This window comes from Stenella coeruleoalba (genome assembly GCF_951394435.1).
Source record: "Stenella coeruleoalba genome assembly, chromosome: 15".
Taxonomy (NCBI): Eukaryota; Metazoa; Chordata; class Mammalia; order Artiodactyla; family Delphinidae; genus Stenella; species Stenella coeruleoalba.
Genome location: NC_137161.1, coordinates 20,591,938 through 20,609,785, shown reverse-complemented (window position 1 = coordinate 20,609,785; position 17,848 = coordinate 20,591,938). Strand labels below are relative to the sequence as shown.

Genomic DNA, 17,848 nt, shown 5'->3' with positions numbered 1-17,848 from the left:
CGTTAAGGCAGCACCAGAATTTATACGGAGGCCTGTTACTTTACGTAGCCCCTGATTTCGTGTTTTATTGTATTTTGTGGTTACTTGATTGCATAAATAATTGTATAGTTTGATGTCATTTATCTATTAACTCGATTGCCAGAGAGTCATTACTTCCTGCCTCTTCTGTCTGCAGAGGGTTAAATGTATTTTAAATTTATTAGCTAATTCCAGAGTAAATTAGAGCGTTCAATGGGCCGTTTTGATACCAGAATTGAATACTATATGCGGTACATTTTGTGCATCCTTGTTGTTGCTGCAGCCCCTTTTCCCAGTGATACCTTTGCAGCTCATCCTGGAGGGGCCAAGTAGGCACATCACTGGAAAAACAACTGAACAAGCCCAAATGCTCACTCAAGGTTGTAGCTCTGTTCAGAACTACCTTCTAGTTGTAATCATTTCCACTGTCAAACGTTTTCCATGGCTCAGTAATCTTTTCTAGGGAAAGCTTATAGTGATTTTGTATGCCACAGCCTGTCCATACGTATGCCACGCTGTTTGCCACAGAGCATAAAAAAAAAACTCAGTAAAAGTCATAGTTTTGGTATATCAGGAATTCTTCTATTGACTGCAGATAGTGTAGGTCTCAGTGATTAACCTGACAGTTGCAAATTTTCACCCCCATCGGCACCACTGTTCGGTAGCATTTGATTAAATACCACCCCAGCGTGGAACTTGATGGCTCTGACAGTCATGAATCTGACCACATTTAAAATCCTCATCCCAATTTTCATTTTCTTGCAGTATGATAAAATGACATGCTTCAAACTGATCTCATTTTCTTTGGTTCCTGGTTCGACGATTTTAGGAAGAGGTAGAAACTGTTGTGTCTATGCTGATTGAGCAGGCTCGAGCACTGGGTCGGACTGGGATGAAGAGACACCTCCGGGTTCTCCCCATGTATGCAGGACTGCCTTCCTTTGAGCAAATGAAAGTGTTTGAAAGGGTGTCACGCACTGTCAGAAAGGTGAGACTAACCTGAGGACCAAGGAGTATAATCACGTTGGTGCTCCTTTGCTATCCACTAGAAAGATTTATTTTATTTTATTAAAAAAATTTTTTTTATTGAAGTAGAGTTGATTTACAATGTTGTGCCCGTCTCTGCTGTAACAGCGAAGTGACTCAGCCGCACACATACTTACATTCTTTTTTACATTCTTTTCCATTATGGTTTATCCCAGGAGACTGGATACAGTTCCCTGTGCTATGCATTAGGACCTTGTTGTTTATCCCTTCTAAATGTAATAGTTTGTATCTACCAACCCCAAACTCCCAGTCCATCCCTCTCCCTCCCCCCACCCCCTTGGCAACCACAAGTCTGTTCTCTCTGTCTGTGAGTCTGTTTCTGTTTTGTAGGTAGGTTCATTTGTGCCATATTTTAGATTCCACATATAAGTGACATCATACGGTATTTGTCTTTCTGACTGACTTCACTTAGTATGATAATCTCAAGTTGCATCCATGTTGCTGCAGATGGCATTATTTCACTCTTTTTTATGGCTGAATAGTATTCCATTGTATATATGTACCACATCTTCTTTATTCATACATCTGTCGATGGACATTTAGGTTGTTTCCATGTTTTGGCTGTTGTGAACAGTGCTGCTGTGAACATAGGGGTGCATGTGTCTTTTTGAATTACAGTTTTGTCCGGGTATATGGAAAAATTTATTTTAAATTGAAGTAAAATTTGCTAAATAGGAAGGTCTCTTTAAGAACTTAAAGTCCATGTTTCTGTGCAGCAGATCTAAAAGCGCACAGTAAATAACATGTTGCAAAGATTTCTAAACCTGCCCCACAGAAGGTTTAGTAATTATCAGAGTAGGTGACTTCTCTTTGCTTCTTTTCTTCCTGCCTGGTCTTTCCCCGTCTGGTTTAAAGGACTGTCTTGGTGGATCCTGGTCAGTCAAGAACACTAGATTAGTTTCTGCAGAATGGTTTCTAAACCATTTGTTAGAAGCATCAGTTTTCCTGTAGAGCCAAGTTTGAGTCAGTTAATTCAAGGTGTGGCTTAAACATGCTTGGCCTTGAAATTGGGGTGGGGAAGGGTGTGGTGAGAAGCATGGGTTTAAAGGAGCCAGTAGGCAGCCAGTCTGCCTCCTGTTCATCGCCGCCCTGGGCCTTGCTCTGTTTTCCCTTCCGTCAGATGAGGAAGGTACAGAACTGGCCCGAAGTCAGCTTAGAGTAGCTATTTATCAGCAGGTGGCAGAGAACACAGTAAGTGAGGGATGACAGGTCTGAGGATCCCCTCCCAACTTCAGGCCACTTGCAAGAGGGCACCCTGCCTCCTGGCCATTGGGACGGAGCAGCTCAAGTCTGTCCAGTCAAACGTGACCTGCAGCCAACTAGTCAGGAGGTCTGGGTTACCGTGTGCCGTGGGATGAGTTACTCAACCCTGAGGCCCAGTTTTCTCAGCTGTAAAGCATGAATAGCAGTAACTTTTAGATAGATGGTTTTATAGCATAAAATCCTGACTCTAGTATGTAAAAATGGTAGGAAGGGGCTTCCCTGGTGGCGCAGTGGTTGAGAGTCCGCCTGCCGATGCAGGGGACACGGGTTCGTGCCCCGGTCCGTGAAGATCCCACATGCCGCGGAGCGGCTGGGCCCGTGAGCCATGGCCGCTGAGCCTGCGTGTCTGGAGCCTGTGCTCCGCAACGGGAGAGGCCACAACAGTGAGAGGCCCGCGTACAGCAAAAAAAAAAAAAAAAATGGTAGGAAGGTGTTTTATAAAACGATCGATGTAAAAGTGCCCGAAAAACGTTCTAAGTGCTATCTGTGCATGTCTCCTGCTGCTTCGTACCTTCCAGGGGCAGCGCCCAGTGCCCTTAGAATAAAATGCAAACCCCTCACGTGGCCCAGGGACTGTGCATGATCTGGTCCCTGCCTCCCTCCTGAGTTCGTCTTGTATTTATTTACTCTGGTCTCTGGCTGCATAGGCTGTTTCTGCTTCATCTGCCTGGATCCCTGTAGGGCTGGCTGCTGCTTATTACTCAGGTCTTAGCCCAAAGTCTTCTTTTAGAGAGGTTTTCCCTGGCCATCTAACCTGAAGTAGCACTCCATTATTATAATATATGATGTATACATTGAATGCTACATAATATTAGAGTATTACCCTGTTGCATTTTCTTCCCAGTCACTCTCTTGTTTATGTTCATTATTTCTCTACCCAAACCCTCATACTGGAATGTAGACTCTTGTCCATCATACATTCCTGGCAGCTTGGAGAGTGCCTGGCAATGTGCAGACCCTCAGAAAGCAGTTAGAATGTGAATGAGCAAATGACTAGACATGTACAATGACTAGACATGTACATGACTAGACATGTACATGACTAGACATGTGATTTACTTAAGTTGTACAAAAGGTAGAAACTAACATTTGTTGAATGTTACTCTGGGCCAAGTACTCCAGGTACCAGGCTGTAATCACTTCATGTATATTTCACATTTAATCCCCTTAAGGACCCTGGGAGAGGGTAAATATTATTATGGAGACAAGGAAACATGCTCAGGAGGTGAAGTAATTTGTTCAAGGTCCCACACTCAGGGAGAATTCAAACCCAGGGTACCCTGACCCTAAAACTCATCATGCTCTATCCAGGATACCAAACTGCCTCTCACAGGTTCTGCACTGTCAGAAATATCTTAAAATCTTTTAGGATTTTGATTAGTTTATTCTGAGTGAAAAGAACCAAATAACTTTTACCCTTACTCTCCTTCCTGTGGGGAGCCTAGGTGATAGTGGCCACCAATGTAGCAGAAACGTCCATCACAATCAGCGGGATTGTGTATGTGATTGACTGTGGCTTTGTGAAACTCCGAGCCTACAACCCCAGGACAGCTATTGAGTGCTTGGTGGTGGTCCCAGTGTCCCAGGCATCAGCCAGCCAGCGAGCAGGACGTGGTGGCCGCAGCCGCTCAGGAAAATGTTACCGCCTTTATACGGGTAAGTTTGGCTTTTTTTTTTTTTTTTTAAAGGGTTTTGACTTTCTAATACTCAGCCTGGGCATCAGAGAATATTACAGATATCTACCATAATAGGCAAAACTTAACATAAGATCCAGACTTCCCTCACAAGGCCCTCGGTGATCTGGCCTCCACCGCCTTCCTCACTCCAAATGTGGCGCTTCTTTGCTACTGCTCCCTGCTGGCCAAAGCTGGACCACGAATCACCAGTTATTTGACATCTCCTTTCTAACCTAATGTCTGCGCCTCAGCCTCTCTGTGGCCATGTGACGTGTAGCTTGGGCCCTGCGGCTCAGGTCCTGTCTTTCTTACCTCTCCCTTAGCTTCGTGTGCCATTTTCTTGTTCTGGGATCCCGGAATCCTGTGGGTCCTCACATTGGGTGCCATCTTTTTTTTTTTTTTTTATGTTTATTTATTTACTTTCTTATTAGTCATCCATTTTATACACATCATTGTATACATGTCAGTCCCAATCTCCCAGTTCATCCCACCACCACCACCCCCTGCCGCTGGGTTCCATCTTTACCTCTGGTTCAGAGCATCTTTGCAGAGCTAAACTGGCAGGATCTCTCCTGAGGCTCATTGATAGAAAGCAATTAGTTGGTCAACTCCTGCTCTGTGCCATGCACCATGCTAGGCTCTGAGGGAGCAAAATGAAATGACAATAAAGACTGTCCCAGCTCATAAGGAGCTTTCTCTCCAGCTAGATGACAGCCTTACCTGCAGAAAATGATGTCCCCAAAGCTGCTCTTTCCTTCTTCATACTCCTCTTTTGTGGGCAATGGTATCAAGGTTTCTCTCAATTGTCCAGACTTAATTTTCAAATTGTTTTTTTTTTTTTTTTTTTTTTTTTTTGCGGTACGCAGGCCTCTCACCATTGTGGCCTCTCCCGCTGCAGAGCAGAGGTTCCTGACGCACAGGCTCAGCAGCCATGGCTCATGGGCCCAGCCGCTCTGCGGCATGTGGGATCCTCCCGGACCGGGGCACGAACCCGTGTCCCCTGCATCGGCAGGCAGACTCTCAACCACTGCACCACCAGGGAAGCCCTCAAATTGTTTTTAACTCTCTCTTCTGTCCAATATCCATCTGCAGTCATGTACCAGATCCGGGGGGTTTTACCACTTAGCTCTTCTTTGCTTTCCGGTTACCGTCATCCTTGTTCAGTCCTTGACATCATTTATTCTTTTAGCGAATGTTTACAGAGCACCTGCTCTGTGCCATGCATGGAGACAAGGCTTGGAAATCTAGGGCCAGGTGAGACACGGTCTGTGGCCACGTGGCTGACAGCTTGGTGGTGGAGACAGTCTCATGAACAGATCAGCATATTATGGTGTGATAGGGTCACCTTAATGGAATGAGCCTTGGAAGCAGAGAGCAGGGAGTTATCCTGTTGGAGAGGGCTCCACAGTCGGTAATTGAGCCCAGTCTTATTGGCAGCCCAGTAGTTAATCCAGGTGAAGGGATAGCAGTGGAGAATAGATTCCAGCGCACCAGGCAGAGGGAGTGGAATGTACCAGTACTTGGAGGGGAGGAACGGGGTAAGAAGGATTCATGGGAGGGAGGGGGAAGGCAGAGCCTGAAACCAGAGAGGTGAGGGTCTTCTACTGAAGGTGCTAAGAAGGAATGACGGAAGTGCAAAGAGGAGAACCAGGGCTAAAAGAGGAACTGAAATAAGGGGAGGAGGAAGTTTTAAGAAAACAAACAAACAAAAAATTTATTAAGGTGAAATTTACATACACGAAATTAACCATTTTAACTTGAACAGTTCAGTGGCATTTATTATGGTTCACAGTGTGCAACCACCACCTTTATCTAGTTTCAAAACATTTTCATCACTCCAAAGCAAAACTCCTAACCCATTAAGCAGTTTTTCCTCCATTTCTCCCTGCCCCCAGCCGCTGACAACCACCAACCAACAGTCTTTGTTCTTTCTTTCTGGATTGACAGTTGGCCCTCCGTATCTGCAGATTCAACCAACTACAGACTGAAAATATTTGGGAAGAAAATCCCAGAAAGTTCCAGAAAGCAAAACTTGAATTTGCCCGCACACCAGCAACTGTTTACATGGGGTTTACATTGTGTTAGGTCCTATAAGTAATCTAGAGATGATTTAAAGTATTCAGGGGATGTGTGTAGGTTATATGCAAATACCATGCCATTTTATATAAGGGACTTGAGCATCCCCAGATTTTGGTATCTGCAGTGGGGGAGAGGGATGTCCTGGTACCAATCTCCTGTGGATACCAAGGGAAGACTGTATCTGTTTTGGATATTTCATATAAATTAAATCATATAATGTGATGTTTTGTGTCTGGTTTCTTTCATTCAGTGTAATGTTTTCCAGGTTCATTTACATTGTATTAGGACTTCATTCCTTTTTGGGCTGAATAATATTCTGTTGTATGGATGTACCACAATTTGTTTATTCATTAGTTGATGGTTGCTTCCACCTTTTGGCTATTGTGGGTAGTGCTGCTGTGAACAAGCATGTATGTGTACTTGTTTGAGTACCTGTTTTTAATTCCTTTGGGTATACACCTAGGAGTGGAATTGCAGGGTCATATGGTAATTCTTCGTTTAACTTGAGGAACTCAGGTTACTTTTAAAGAGGAAATGGCCAGCATCATCTCATGCTCCAAAGAAATCAAACAGTAGACTGTGGACTAAAGATTGGCAAGTGGCTTTGGTTAAAAGGTCACTGGAGTCCTTAGCATGAGCAGTTTTAGTGGAGGTGAGGTTGAGGAGAGGCCACGTAATGGGCTACGTTAGATCCAGCCTCTAGGCTTTCTCCGCTAGCCTGCTTCCAGAAAACGCAGCTCTGAGCAGGGTGCTACCTGCTCAGACCCTTAACAGTTTCCCAGGGCCTTACGGGACTATTTCTAGCTTGTCTTCTCCTGTTGTACACCAGCACCTACCCTACACTGCATCCCTGCTGAGCTGCACTCTTCTTGGACATACCTTCTGTTTTCCCACATCCACCTCTCAAACCTTTGGTACCTTTCCATGGGCTGTTTCCTCTGCCCAACAGATCCTCCTTATCCTTGAAATCCTCCCTCACATGTCAGTGCCCTCAAATGCCTTCTCCCACCAGCTGTCCTTCCTTCTTCCCTCTGCCTCCATTTCTCTTTGGGAGGACCCCTCACTGGGACCTAGCCTGTTCCTCCTCTTGGTCCCAGGCCCCTTTGAATCACTGAAACTTCTTAAGAGCCATTGGCCTACAGCTCCTGCAGCTCTTGGCCCAATGCCTTGTGTACTTGAGTTCTCAGTAGAGTTTAACTGAGTGTCAATGAACTCTTAGGAAGCACCTACTTCCTGTGAGCGTCTTCTCAGCAGGACCGTCCTCTTATCTGATAACTTTGTTTCTGCCTTGGTCAGCAGTGTGCTTGGAAAATGCGGTTATCCTACCAAAAGGCTATCCCCCAAACACTCTTGCAACTTGAATGGAATATCCCATTTGGAACTTCCTGCTGTTGCCTGTTACCCAGAACCTTCCAAGTAGACCCAAGCATTTGGCAATTTGTATCAGTCAGTTCACAGAGTATTTATTGTCTGTTTTCTCAAATTAAAGCTTTCTGAAGTCCTTCAGTGGTGGTGCTAGTTCTTCACGACACCTTTTGTTTTGTTCTGATTTTTTTTCTCTAGTTAACTAAAGATTTATGATCTGAATGGAAGTTGAGCCACCTTTGTGTGAAAGAGGGTGTGCACAGTTAAAGTGTTGACTGATGTGGGAGGACTGTGTATATAATCCTCCTCTATGTGATCCTGAAGCTTTCTGAATATACACAAAAAGGATTTAATCTCTTCCTACCTGTCTTTTCCCCATGCTTTTTTTTTTTTTTTTTGCGGTACGTGGGCCTCTCCCGTTGCGGAGCACAGGCTCCGGACGCGCAGGCTCAGTGGCCATGGCTCACGGGCCCAGCCGCTCCACGGCATGTGGGATCTTCCCGGACCAGGGCACGAACCCGTGTCCCCTGCATCGGCAGGCGGACTCTCAAGCAGTGCGCCGCCAGGGAAGCCCTCCCCACCCTTTTTATCTAGCTTTTATAAAAAGGCTTCCCAGATTCTCTTTCCTTCCTCTGCCCTCTCCTGCCCCTCCCATCTTGGCACCTCTGAACCTGATGGTGCTTTTTCCTCAAAAGGTGTTTGAGGACACCTTTTGTTCCTGATGGTGCATGTAAGCATTCATTAATCTGTTTGGGGCAGCATCAGATTCTGGGAGTGACGTGTGTGCCTGGCTCAATTTAGAAAGTTAGATTTGGACAAATTTTGCTGTTTATAAGGTTTGGTCATTTTTTTTATATTTTGGAGATACTTTGGTTATGTTCTAGTTATATTTGGTGATTTATCTTGAAATAGTTCTTTGCTTTTATGTGTAGTTCTGGCCTGCTTGACGTACTCCATCCCAAGCAGAGGGAATGGCAATTGGCCACCCATAGTGATTCAGCAAATACTTGTTGCTTTGATTTAATGTTTTGCTAACAAGAAGCACATTTTATTTTAATTAATTAATTAATTAATTAATTTTTGGCTGCATGGGGTCTTCGTTGCTGCGTCCAGACTTTCTCTAGTTGTGGCGAGCGGGGGCTACTCTTCTTTGTGGTGCACGGGCTTCTCGTTGTGGTGGCTTATCTTTTGCGGAGCATGGGCTCTAGGCACGCCAGCTTCCATAGTTGTGGCATGCGGGCTCAGTAGTTGTGGCTCGTGGGCTCTAGAGCGCAGGCTCAGTAGTTGTGGTGCATGGGCTTAGTTGCTCCGCGGCATGTGGGATCTTCCCGGACCAGAGCTCGAACCCGTGTCCCCTGCATAGGCAGGCAGATTCTTAACCACTGTGCCACCAGGGAAGTCCAAGAAGCACATTTTAAAAAGCATTCTAAAGTAAAAGGAGAAACTTTTATAAAGATATATTGTTCAAATGTATTTATCTAAGGTATTTAAAAAAATAGAAGGATCTTTCCTAAATAGGAAACAACTTTATATCACAATATCATATGCATCTGAGCCTAGACTCCTAGAGCCTCTCATTAAAGTTAGAGAAGGAGAACTGTTCCTTTGGCATAATGATTGCATTTGATTGTGACATTTGATCTCAAACAGTTCTCTTTTCTTATCCTTAGAGGAAGCCTTTGACCAGCTGCCTCAATCCACCGTTCCTGAGATGCAGCGGAGCAATCTGGCCCCTGTCATCCTGCAGCTGAAAGCACTGGGGATCGACAACGTCCTCAGGTTCCACTTCATGTCGGTAAGTCCTGCCTTCTGTCTGTCTGGGAGGCCAGAGTGCTCCCAGGGGAGTGTCAGGACATTGATACAGAGCGTGCTGCCTTTCTGGGTTTTTTCACTTAGCTCGTGTGTTGTGTGCAGGGTTCAAGGGAATACAGCCAGACAAGGCTGACACAATTCTGTTCTTGTCTGTTGGGAGAGAGAGACAAGTAAGTGGGTAATGACAGTGCCTGGGCCCTGTACTCTGAGAGACAAAGGAAAGGCCCGCAGCCCAGTTAGTCATGTCTGAGGTGAGACCTGAAACCCAAGTGGGATCTCAGCAGGTCGGGAGAGGTGGAGTTATCCAGGGCAGGAGTGTGTGTGTAGGCCTAGGTGCCCAAATGTCATGATTGGGGGAACCAAGAGGGCTCTGGTAGAGCTGCAGGGAAAGTCCCTATGGCTGATTGCATTTCTGATTATTTCCCAAGGTCAGTTTCCAGGAGTATGATTATTGGGTCAGAGGGCCATGGTCATTTCATAGATCCTTGATACAAGGCTGAATTCCTTTACAGGTATAAACTCCAGCAGTGCATGAATGCCTGACTCACTGTACCCCTATCATGTCATGTTATTTTCTTTTAGAGTTTTGCTAATTTGATTTGGTGGGGGGAAGGAGGAAAAATATTATCTGTATCTTTTTTGATTTCTCATAAGATTAAAAAAAAATTATTGGCCACTTTATATTTCTTCTGAAATATAAGAAGAAATCTACATAATCTTATCTAACAGATAATCCATTTATCTGTTAGAATTAGTGTTTATTAGTGATTAAGAGTCCGTTAACTATTAAACACATTAACCTTTGTCTATAGTATTTCTTGCAAAGTTCTTCTGATTGTATTGTATTTTATTGTTTGTTTATGTGCAGCCATTTAAGCAAAGATAGTAATATCTTTCCATCTTTACCTCTGTGATTTCTTCTGTTACTCTTGTGCTTATGAAGCATTTCCCCATATCTAGGTCAGTTAATAAATATTCACTCATGTTTTCTTCTTGAATTTTTATGATTTGAAAGCTTGCATTTTTAACTCCTTATTATATCCCAACTCTGTTGGTATATGATGTGTAACAAGGCTAGATTCCTGGGTGCTAAAGTCCCTAATGTACCATGTCATGATAAACTAGGCAAATGAAAGAAGAGAATATAACAATATCATCTGCTCTCCCAAAGAAAACATACTTATTTCTCATAAGTATGGAGAAAATATACGCTTTGAATGTTGGTATATAGTACAAGAAATTATACAGAAAAGTGAACAGTATATGCAAATCAAAAGCTTATGAAAAGCTCCACATCTCAGATTAAAGGAAAACATAAGGGCAAAAAGGACAGATCAGTGTCTCAAAAACTATAGAGTTTTCAAACGTCCTTGTGAATACATCGAATACTCACTAAAGAAAAAGCTAAAGGAAAGGGAACAGCACAAATAGTAACTAACGTTAGAACATGTTTGGCTTCTCTAGGAGAGATAAATGCAAGTTGAAATAGCTGTACCACTGTACGTTAATTGAATGATCAAACATAAGGAAAAATGGTAAAATCCAAAGCTGACACAGTTTGGGGAAAGTGGTTTTATATTCTGTTTCAGTCCTCATGGAGGACTTTCTGACATTATTTTATGAGCTGTAGAAATGCCTGGTATTTATTCTCAGGGAATTTTCTCCTGAAAAAAATAATTCAAAAGAAACAAAGAACTTACATGTAGGATAATGTTTATAGTATCATTTTATATTAAATTAAAAATATAATAACGGAAATCATAAACTTTCAGACAACTGAAAAATGAGGAAAATACATATAAACTCATCTTCATATATTGCCTTCTGGTTATTTCCTCCTGAAATTGTGTTTTTTTCACAGTTGAAATCACAGGATACATATAATTATGTATATTTAGCAGTGATGATTACAGTAGCAAAGAACTAAAAGAACTCAACTGCCCAGTAGTAAGAAAGTTGCTTATTTCACAGTGTATGACCTTGTCAGAATAGTATGCAGTTGTCCCAGGGTATTTGCTGTGAAGTGTCCATGGGTACAAGAAACAGAGGGAACAGGAAAGCAGGCAGTGAGAAAAACAAGTTAAAATTATACACACACAGTCCTTCCAACTACATTAAAACAGCGTTTGCATATGGTCCCGAATCAGATGAGGCCATAGAGAAATACTAGTAAATGTGTGTTGAGGTGAGAATACTCTGGATGTGATTGGAGAAGGGGGTGGGTAAAGGTGTGGGTTGTTTTGATTGATGATGAATTCAAAGAGCAGAATTCATTGGGCTTGGTGATTGACTGGAAACAGGGCCAAAGATTGAAAGGAGTCGAAGAGAGCCTGTTTTGTTCTGTAATTATTCAGAACCACATTCAGTGCTTGAGCTATCCATTATTCATGTAATCTCAGTGTAATAAAAGATCCCAGAGGGGTTCAGCTCCTCTATTGAGGTGCTGTGTGTATGTTGCCTGTTTGTAAAGTAGGATGTTGTGGGCACTGAGGAAAGGCTAGTGAATCAATTATATGATTTAGTCAACAGCGATTTGTTGAATCCCCAGTGTATGGTGAATCAGGTCTCGTTCCTACCCTCATCTGTGTGTGCATGCAGTCAGCACAACTTTGAGAAGTACAGCTCTGTTCCTTGGCAGTCAGTGGGTGGGGTAGAGTGGAAAGAATGAGACCTGAATTCAGTCTCTGACTTTGCCACCAACTGCCTCTAGGATCTTGTTCAAATGTCTTTTACTTTTTGTTATTCACTTTCCTCATCTGTAAAATTGAACTAAAACAGCGTGATACTTAAAATACATTTGTTGTGAATGCATTTGAGGAAAAAAAACTACGCAGTTTGCAAAAGGACTATAATTTCATTATGTGGCTTATAGATGAAATAATTTAGAGGACGATAGTAATGATGCTTGGTACTCAGTAGACGCCAGTAAAGGCGCGTGGAAGGAAAGAACATAGTAAGGATCCAGAGACTCAGACTGAAGGTCACAATATCAGCTTTGCTTAGCTCCAAATTGTCTGGCATTCTCTTTTCAGGAATTCAAATTTAACCGATGTCAGTTGCCCCCTATAGGCAGGGCCTGGGGCAGGGCTGTGGGTGATGCAAAGATGAATCATCCACCACTACTGCAGTATCATGGGGCTTCTTAGAAGGCTGAGACACGAAGTAAAAACTAGAGATGTTTGATGAAAGCTTAGGGAAAGCAAAGAGGTAGTTCAAGGTAAGAACCCATCGCTTCTGATGGAGGGGAGCATGAGGGAAAGCTTCAAAGGAAATGTTTAGCCAAGCTGAGATTAAAGACCAAATAGTACTAAGGGTGCTGAGAGGGAGAGGAAGGACATTTCAAGAGTAGAAGCATGGAGGTTGGGAAGTCTCGGGCATGTTAGAGAGAAGAGTGGATTGAGCAGGAAAGTCACATTATTATGGCTGTTACCTGATGAAGTTAACTTAGGAGGGTTTTTATGTTTTTTACAGCCCCCTCCAGCACAGTCGATGGTTCAGGCGTTGGAGTTACTCTATGCTCTGGGAGGTATGCCTGTCTCTTATTCTGTGTTTTCTTATCTGTTTATTAATATGTGATATTAGTTAGGTTGTATTCACGCTAGGGCTCTTAGTATCTTCAAGGCTGGGATTGATTCTCCCTATATGTATGGTCCTCTTAGTGACACGTAAGCTCATCCAAATAAGAAGGTGGGATGGTGATTAATGAAGTCCAGTCGTGACAATGAATTTATAAAGCCTGTGTCAGTACGTCAGAAGCTATTAATAACCATCGCCACAGCTACACTTCCAAGAGACATCTGGAAGATTCTCTACCAGTATTTCACATGTTACCTCTCTGCGCCTTTTCCTCTGTCCCTCGACCCCATTCTGAAATCTGGCCCTGTGTTCTCTCCCTAACTCCCCTTCCTTCCACTCCTGGAGTTCCCTGTGGAGAATTGGGTAGAATACCAGGCTGTGGTATTGTTTGGGCAAGGAAACACCATGTTATGGAGGAACTTCTATTCTCTTGTTTGAAAATGTGGTATTTACCTTAAGATAGAGAAAACTGTGGCCTGAATTTACCTCTTCAGGAATTTTGTGTCTTTTCTGTGAATGTTGCCTCAGGTGAATATAATATCCAGTTCAGTATTAAATTTCAGTGGAGGTTTTGTTCTTTGAGATTCTTTCTTTCTCTCTTTTTTTTTTTTTGTTCTCAACATCTTTATTGAAGTATAATTCATATGCTGTAAAATTTACCCATTTAAAATGTACAGTTCAGTGCTTTTTAGTATATTTACAGGGTTGTGCAATCATCACTACAAGTTTAGAACATTTAGAACATTTTCATCACCCAAAAAAGAAACCCTGAACCCAATAGCCCTCCCTCCCCATTCCCTCTCCCCCATCCCAGCCTAGGCAACCGCTAATATACTTCCTATCTCTATAGATTTGCCTATTCTGGACATTTCATATAAATGGAATCACATAGTATGTGGTCTTTTGTGATTGGCTTTTTTCATTCAACATGATGTTTTCAAGATTTATCTATGTTGTAGCAGTATTGATACTTCATTTCTTTTTATTGCCGAATAATATTCCATTGTATCGATATACCACTTATTATTCTTATTCATTTATCAGTTGGTGAACATTTAGATTGTTTCCCCTTTTTGACTAATATAAATAATGCTGCTGTAAGTATCCACGTACAAGTTTTTGGTGGACCTTCTACCAGCAGTGTGTGAGGGTTCCAGTTTCTCCACGTAATGACGGGTTGCCCATGCTTGTTATTATCTGTTTTATGTACTGTAGCCATCCTGGTGGGTATGAAGTGGTGTCTCGCCATTTTGGTTTGTATTTCCCTAATGACTGATGATGCTGAGTACTTTTTCGTATGCTTATTGGCTATTTGTATATCTTTTTTGGAGAAATGTCTATTCAAATCCTTTGTTCATTTTTACTTGGGGTGTTGTCTTTTTATTATCGAGTTGGAGGAGTTCTTTATATATACTGGATACACGTTTCTTATCAGATCTGTGATTGTAAATATTCCTCCCATTCTGTGGGTTGGCTTTTCACTTTCTTGATGGTATTGTTGGTAATACAAAAGTTTTAAGTTTTTATGTGGTTCAGTTTATGTATTTTTTCTTTCATTGCTTGTGCTTTTGGTGTCTTACCTAAGAAATCATTTCCTAATCCTTGGGCATGAAGATCTCTCCTAGGTTTTCTTTGAAGAGTTTTTATAGTTTCAGTTCTTATGTTTAGTAGGTCTGTGATCGATTTTGAGTTAATTTTTTTGTATAGGGTGAGGTAGGGGTCCATCTTCATTATATTTATGATACCTTCCTGTGAAGGAATAGCCAACTATTGATTAAAAAAAATCTTCAATGATTTAAAAGGCCTTTAGGGTCTATATCACATCAGCCCTGAGTGAGCATATGCCAGAAAAGGTTTCCATCCTCTGTTCTCAAGCATGTGATAGGAACTTGAAAGCAAAGTCTCCTGGGATAATCTGAAATGTGTATGAGAGAATATCCACTATTTAGAAGTTTTTCATTTGGACTGATTTTCCTCCAAACAGAATGAAATTTAAAATATTTAAAATGTCTTCACTGATCTAACTAAGCTGGAAAAGGTAGAGGGGAACACCCAACTTAAATTTATTTATAAGCTGAATTATCACCTTCAAAGAGATGATTATATGGGAACAGAAGAGAAATGACCTTTTCTATCTTGCCCTGAGGTCTGCAGCAGGTGTTTTAATGCTCCATCTTGGGAATAGTCTAAACCATAGTAAAACGAGAGTCTCTATCTTGGGAATCCACTACCTCAAAATTGGCTATTGGTAAAGAGGCAAGGAGGGATGTGAGGAATTGAAGGAGTCAGCCCAGTTCAGCAAACAGCCCCGGAGGCAGTTGGATAAACAGCTCTGGTGTTGGCACCAAAGAGAGAGCCGGGCGTGTGTTTAGACTCAGTCATCAGCTTTGTAATTGCTCACAAATTTCTGAGAGGCCTGGGACATCTGTGGCCTCTCAGAAACTGGCCATGGAAAAAGGTCCAGAGGTGATGCAGAGAGAACAGCAGCAGAGGTGGCAGAGAAGCAGGGGAGTGGGGAATCATGGAAGCTGGGGAAGAGTGTTTCTAAGGAGCTGTGGTCAGCAGAGTCAAAGGCTGCTGGGACCCTAAGGAAAGTGCCCTTTGTGTTTGGCACTGTCTGGTTGTCGGTCCCTTGGAAAGAGCAGTCTCTGGGGAGGAGTGGGACCAGGGGAGGGTGGGGGCAGGAGGAGGCTGTGAGGCCATTTCCTTATAATTAAGTCCTTGCATAGAGACCATCAGAAGGATCAGTTTTTCAAAATTGAGCATTCAAGAGCGCTGAGGAACTCTTTTCTTCTTTTATTGTAACAGCACTCTGGGTCAGGTTGAGGTTGGATACCTTTGTTTAGCATACATCATCTTTTATTCTCCCAACAACTGTGCATCTTCCAGCACCATGGTACATGCCTTCTGCTTTTTGTTGCTGTTCTTACGGCAGGGCTGGACAAAGACTGTCGCCTAACTGAGCCGCTTGGCATGAGGATAGCAGAGTTTCCTTTGAATCCCATGTTTGCAAAAATGCTGCTTGAATCAGGTAGGTGGAGACCAACAGTCCTCAATGATTTTATTTTGTCTGGGAGTTGTTTCCCAAATTCTGTGCACCCTGGGGAAGAGAGCACAATACATTTTGAGCAGTGAAGGAGCTTTCAGCTAAGGTTTGGGGCATGTGGCTAACTCGTGATTCAAGGTCAGTCGTCATTAATTCAGTAAACACTTTTGTTTGTTTCCTGCGGGTCTAGTACTGACACCTGATTTTTTTTTTAACAGGGATTTAAAAAAAATTTGTGGTATAACATACAGAACATAAAATTTACCATGTTAATCATTTTTGAGTGTGCGGTTCTGTAGCATTAAGTACACTCACGTTATTGTTCAGCCACCACCACCATCTGTCTCTGGAACTTCTTCATTTTCTTCAAACTGGAACTCTGTACCCATTGAGCACTAACTCCCCATTCTGTCGTCCCCCAGCCCCAGCAGCCACCGTTCTGCCTTCTGTCTCTATGAAATTTGACTATTCTAGGAACCTCATAGAAGTAGAATCATACAGTATTTGTCCTTTTGTGACTGACTTTTTCACTTGATATAATGATGTCTTCAAGGTTCATTTATGTTGTAGCATGTGTCAAAATTTCTTTTTAAAGGCTGAATAATATTCCATTGTATGGATAGACCATTCATCTGTTGGTGGACACCCAGGGAGCCGCCACCTTTTGACTATTGTGAATAATGCTGCTATGAACATGGGTGTGCAAGTATGTGTTTGAGTCCCTGCTTTCACTTCTTTGAGGTGTATACTTAGAGTGGAATTGCTGGATCATCTGATAATTCTATGTTTAATTTTTTGAGGAACCACTGCACCGTCTTCCACAGTGGCTGCACCATTTTGTATTCCCACCACCAAGGCACAAGGGTCCCAGCTTCTCCGACACCTTCAGATTTTTGTGAGAATATGAGTTAAGGGATAAAAGTGTATAACCTGGAGATCTTCTAATACTTAGAAGTCAAAATCATCTAGAGCAGGGGTCCCCAACCTCCGGGCCACGGACTGGTACCTGTCTGAGGCCAGTTAGGAACGGCGCCACACAGCAGGAGGTGAGCGCGGGCGAGCGAGCGAAGCTTCATCTGCCGCAGCCCATCGCTTGCATTGAGCCGTCCCATGCCCCTCCCCAGTCCGTGGAAAATTGTCTTCCATGAAACTTGTCCCTGGTGCCAAAAAGGTTGGGGACCGCTGCTCTAGAGACTGTGGTTTGGCACACACTCCCCTGTGCTCCCCCCTCCTCAGTAGCCTAGAGAAGGGAAATCCTCATTGTTTCTTGCTTTTGTCTAACTTTATATTCACTGGCAACAGACAAAGCTGCATGTCAGACTAAGCATGGTGAAAGTTAGCTGTAATTGTGTTTTGGAGCAATCAGGCTTACACTGAGAAGCAGGATTCTAAGCTTGGGGCTGGGGAAGTAGGTCACTCACGAGGCCAGAAGCTGTGGGGAGCATGCGGCACCGTTCGCGCTCTCTGTCTGATGCCCCGGGGGGCTGATTGCCGCAGACTCCGTGTCCAGGTGGCAGCAGCTGCAGCCCACAACGTGCTTCCCTGGTCTAGTTATGCCTCGGGCTTGCCGGCTGAAATGAGCCCTACCGAGAGGGAGGCCACCTCTTAGAAGGGTCCAGGAGCAGAGGGACAGCACGAGGGACACAGGCCCCGTATTCCCGGCCCCCTCTCCCTCTCAGGCTTTCTGCCAGGATTCTAGGTGTCCACACTGAGTAGGGAGCAGGTGTGGAGCTGACCCGCCCTAGTGATAGGGCCAAGCTGGCCCCCATTGAGCCTCACAGCAGAGTCCCTCGGTGTGGCCACCGCGGAGTGGGGTCCTTCCAGTCCTCCTTCCGTCTGGATCGTGTATAGGACATCCCATTTGGCAGGGTGAAGTGTTTATATGTTACAAGCTTTAAAAATCAAGCTACGTGTAAATAGATGATCTTAGTTTACAATGTGGTGTAAGGAAAATGTCAGAAAACAT

General features: G+C 43.3%; 1 protein-coding gene across 1 annotated transcript in view; it reads left to right on the top strand.

The window, feature by feature from the left end:
- The window catches only part of DHX35 (DEAH-box helicase 35), a 70,804-nt gene that overhangs the window by 36,723 nt on the left and 16,233 nt on the right, over positions 1 to 17,848 (top strand). The window contains exons 11-15 of the mRNA XM_079944144.1: positions 848 to 1,006; positions 3,774 to 3,984; positions 9,119 to 9,243; positions 12,732 to 12,786; positions 15,772 to 15,867. Of these exons, the coding sequence (XP_079800270.1) occupies positions 848 to 1,006; positions 3,774 to 3,984; positions 9,119 to 9,243; positions 12,732 to 12,786; positions 15,772 to 15,867 (646 nt within the window). The remainder of the gene's footprint in view (positions 1 to 847; positions 1,007 to 3,773; positions 3,985 to 9,118; positions 9,244 to 12,731; positions 12,787 to 15,771; positions 15,868 to 17,848) is intronic.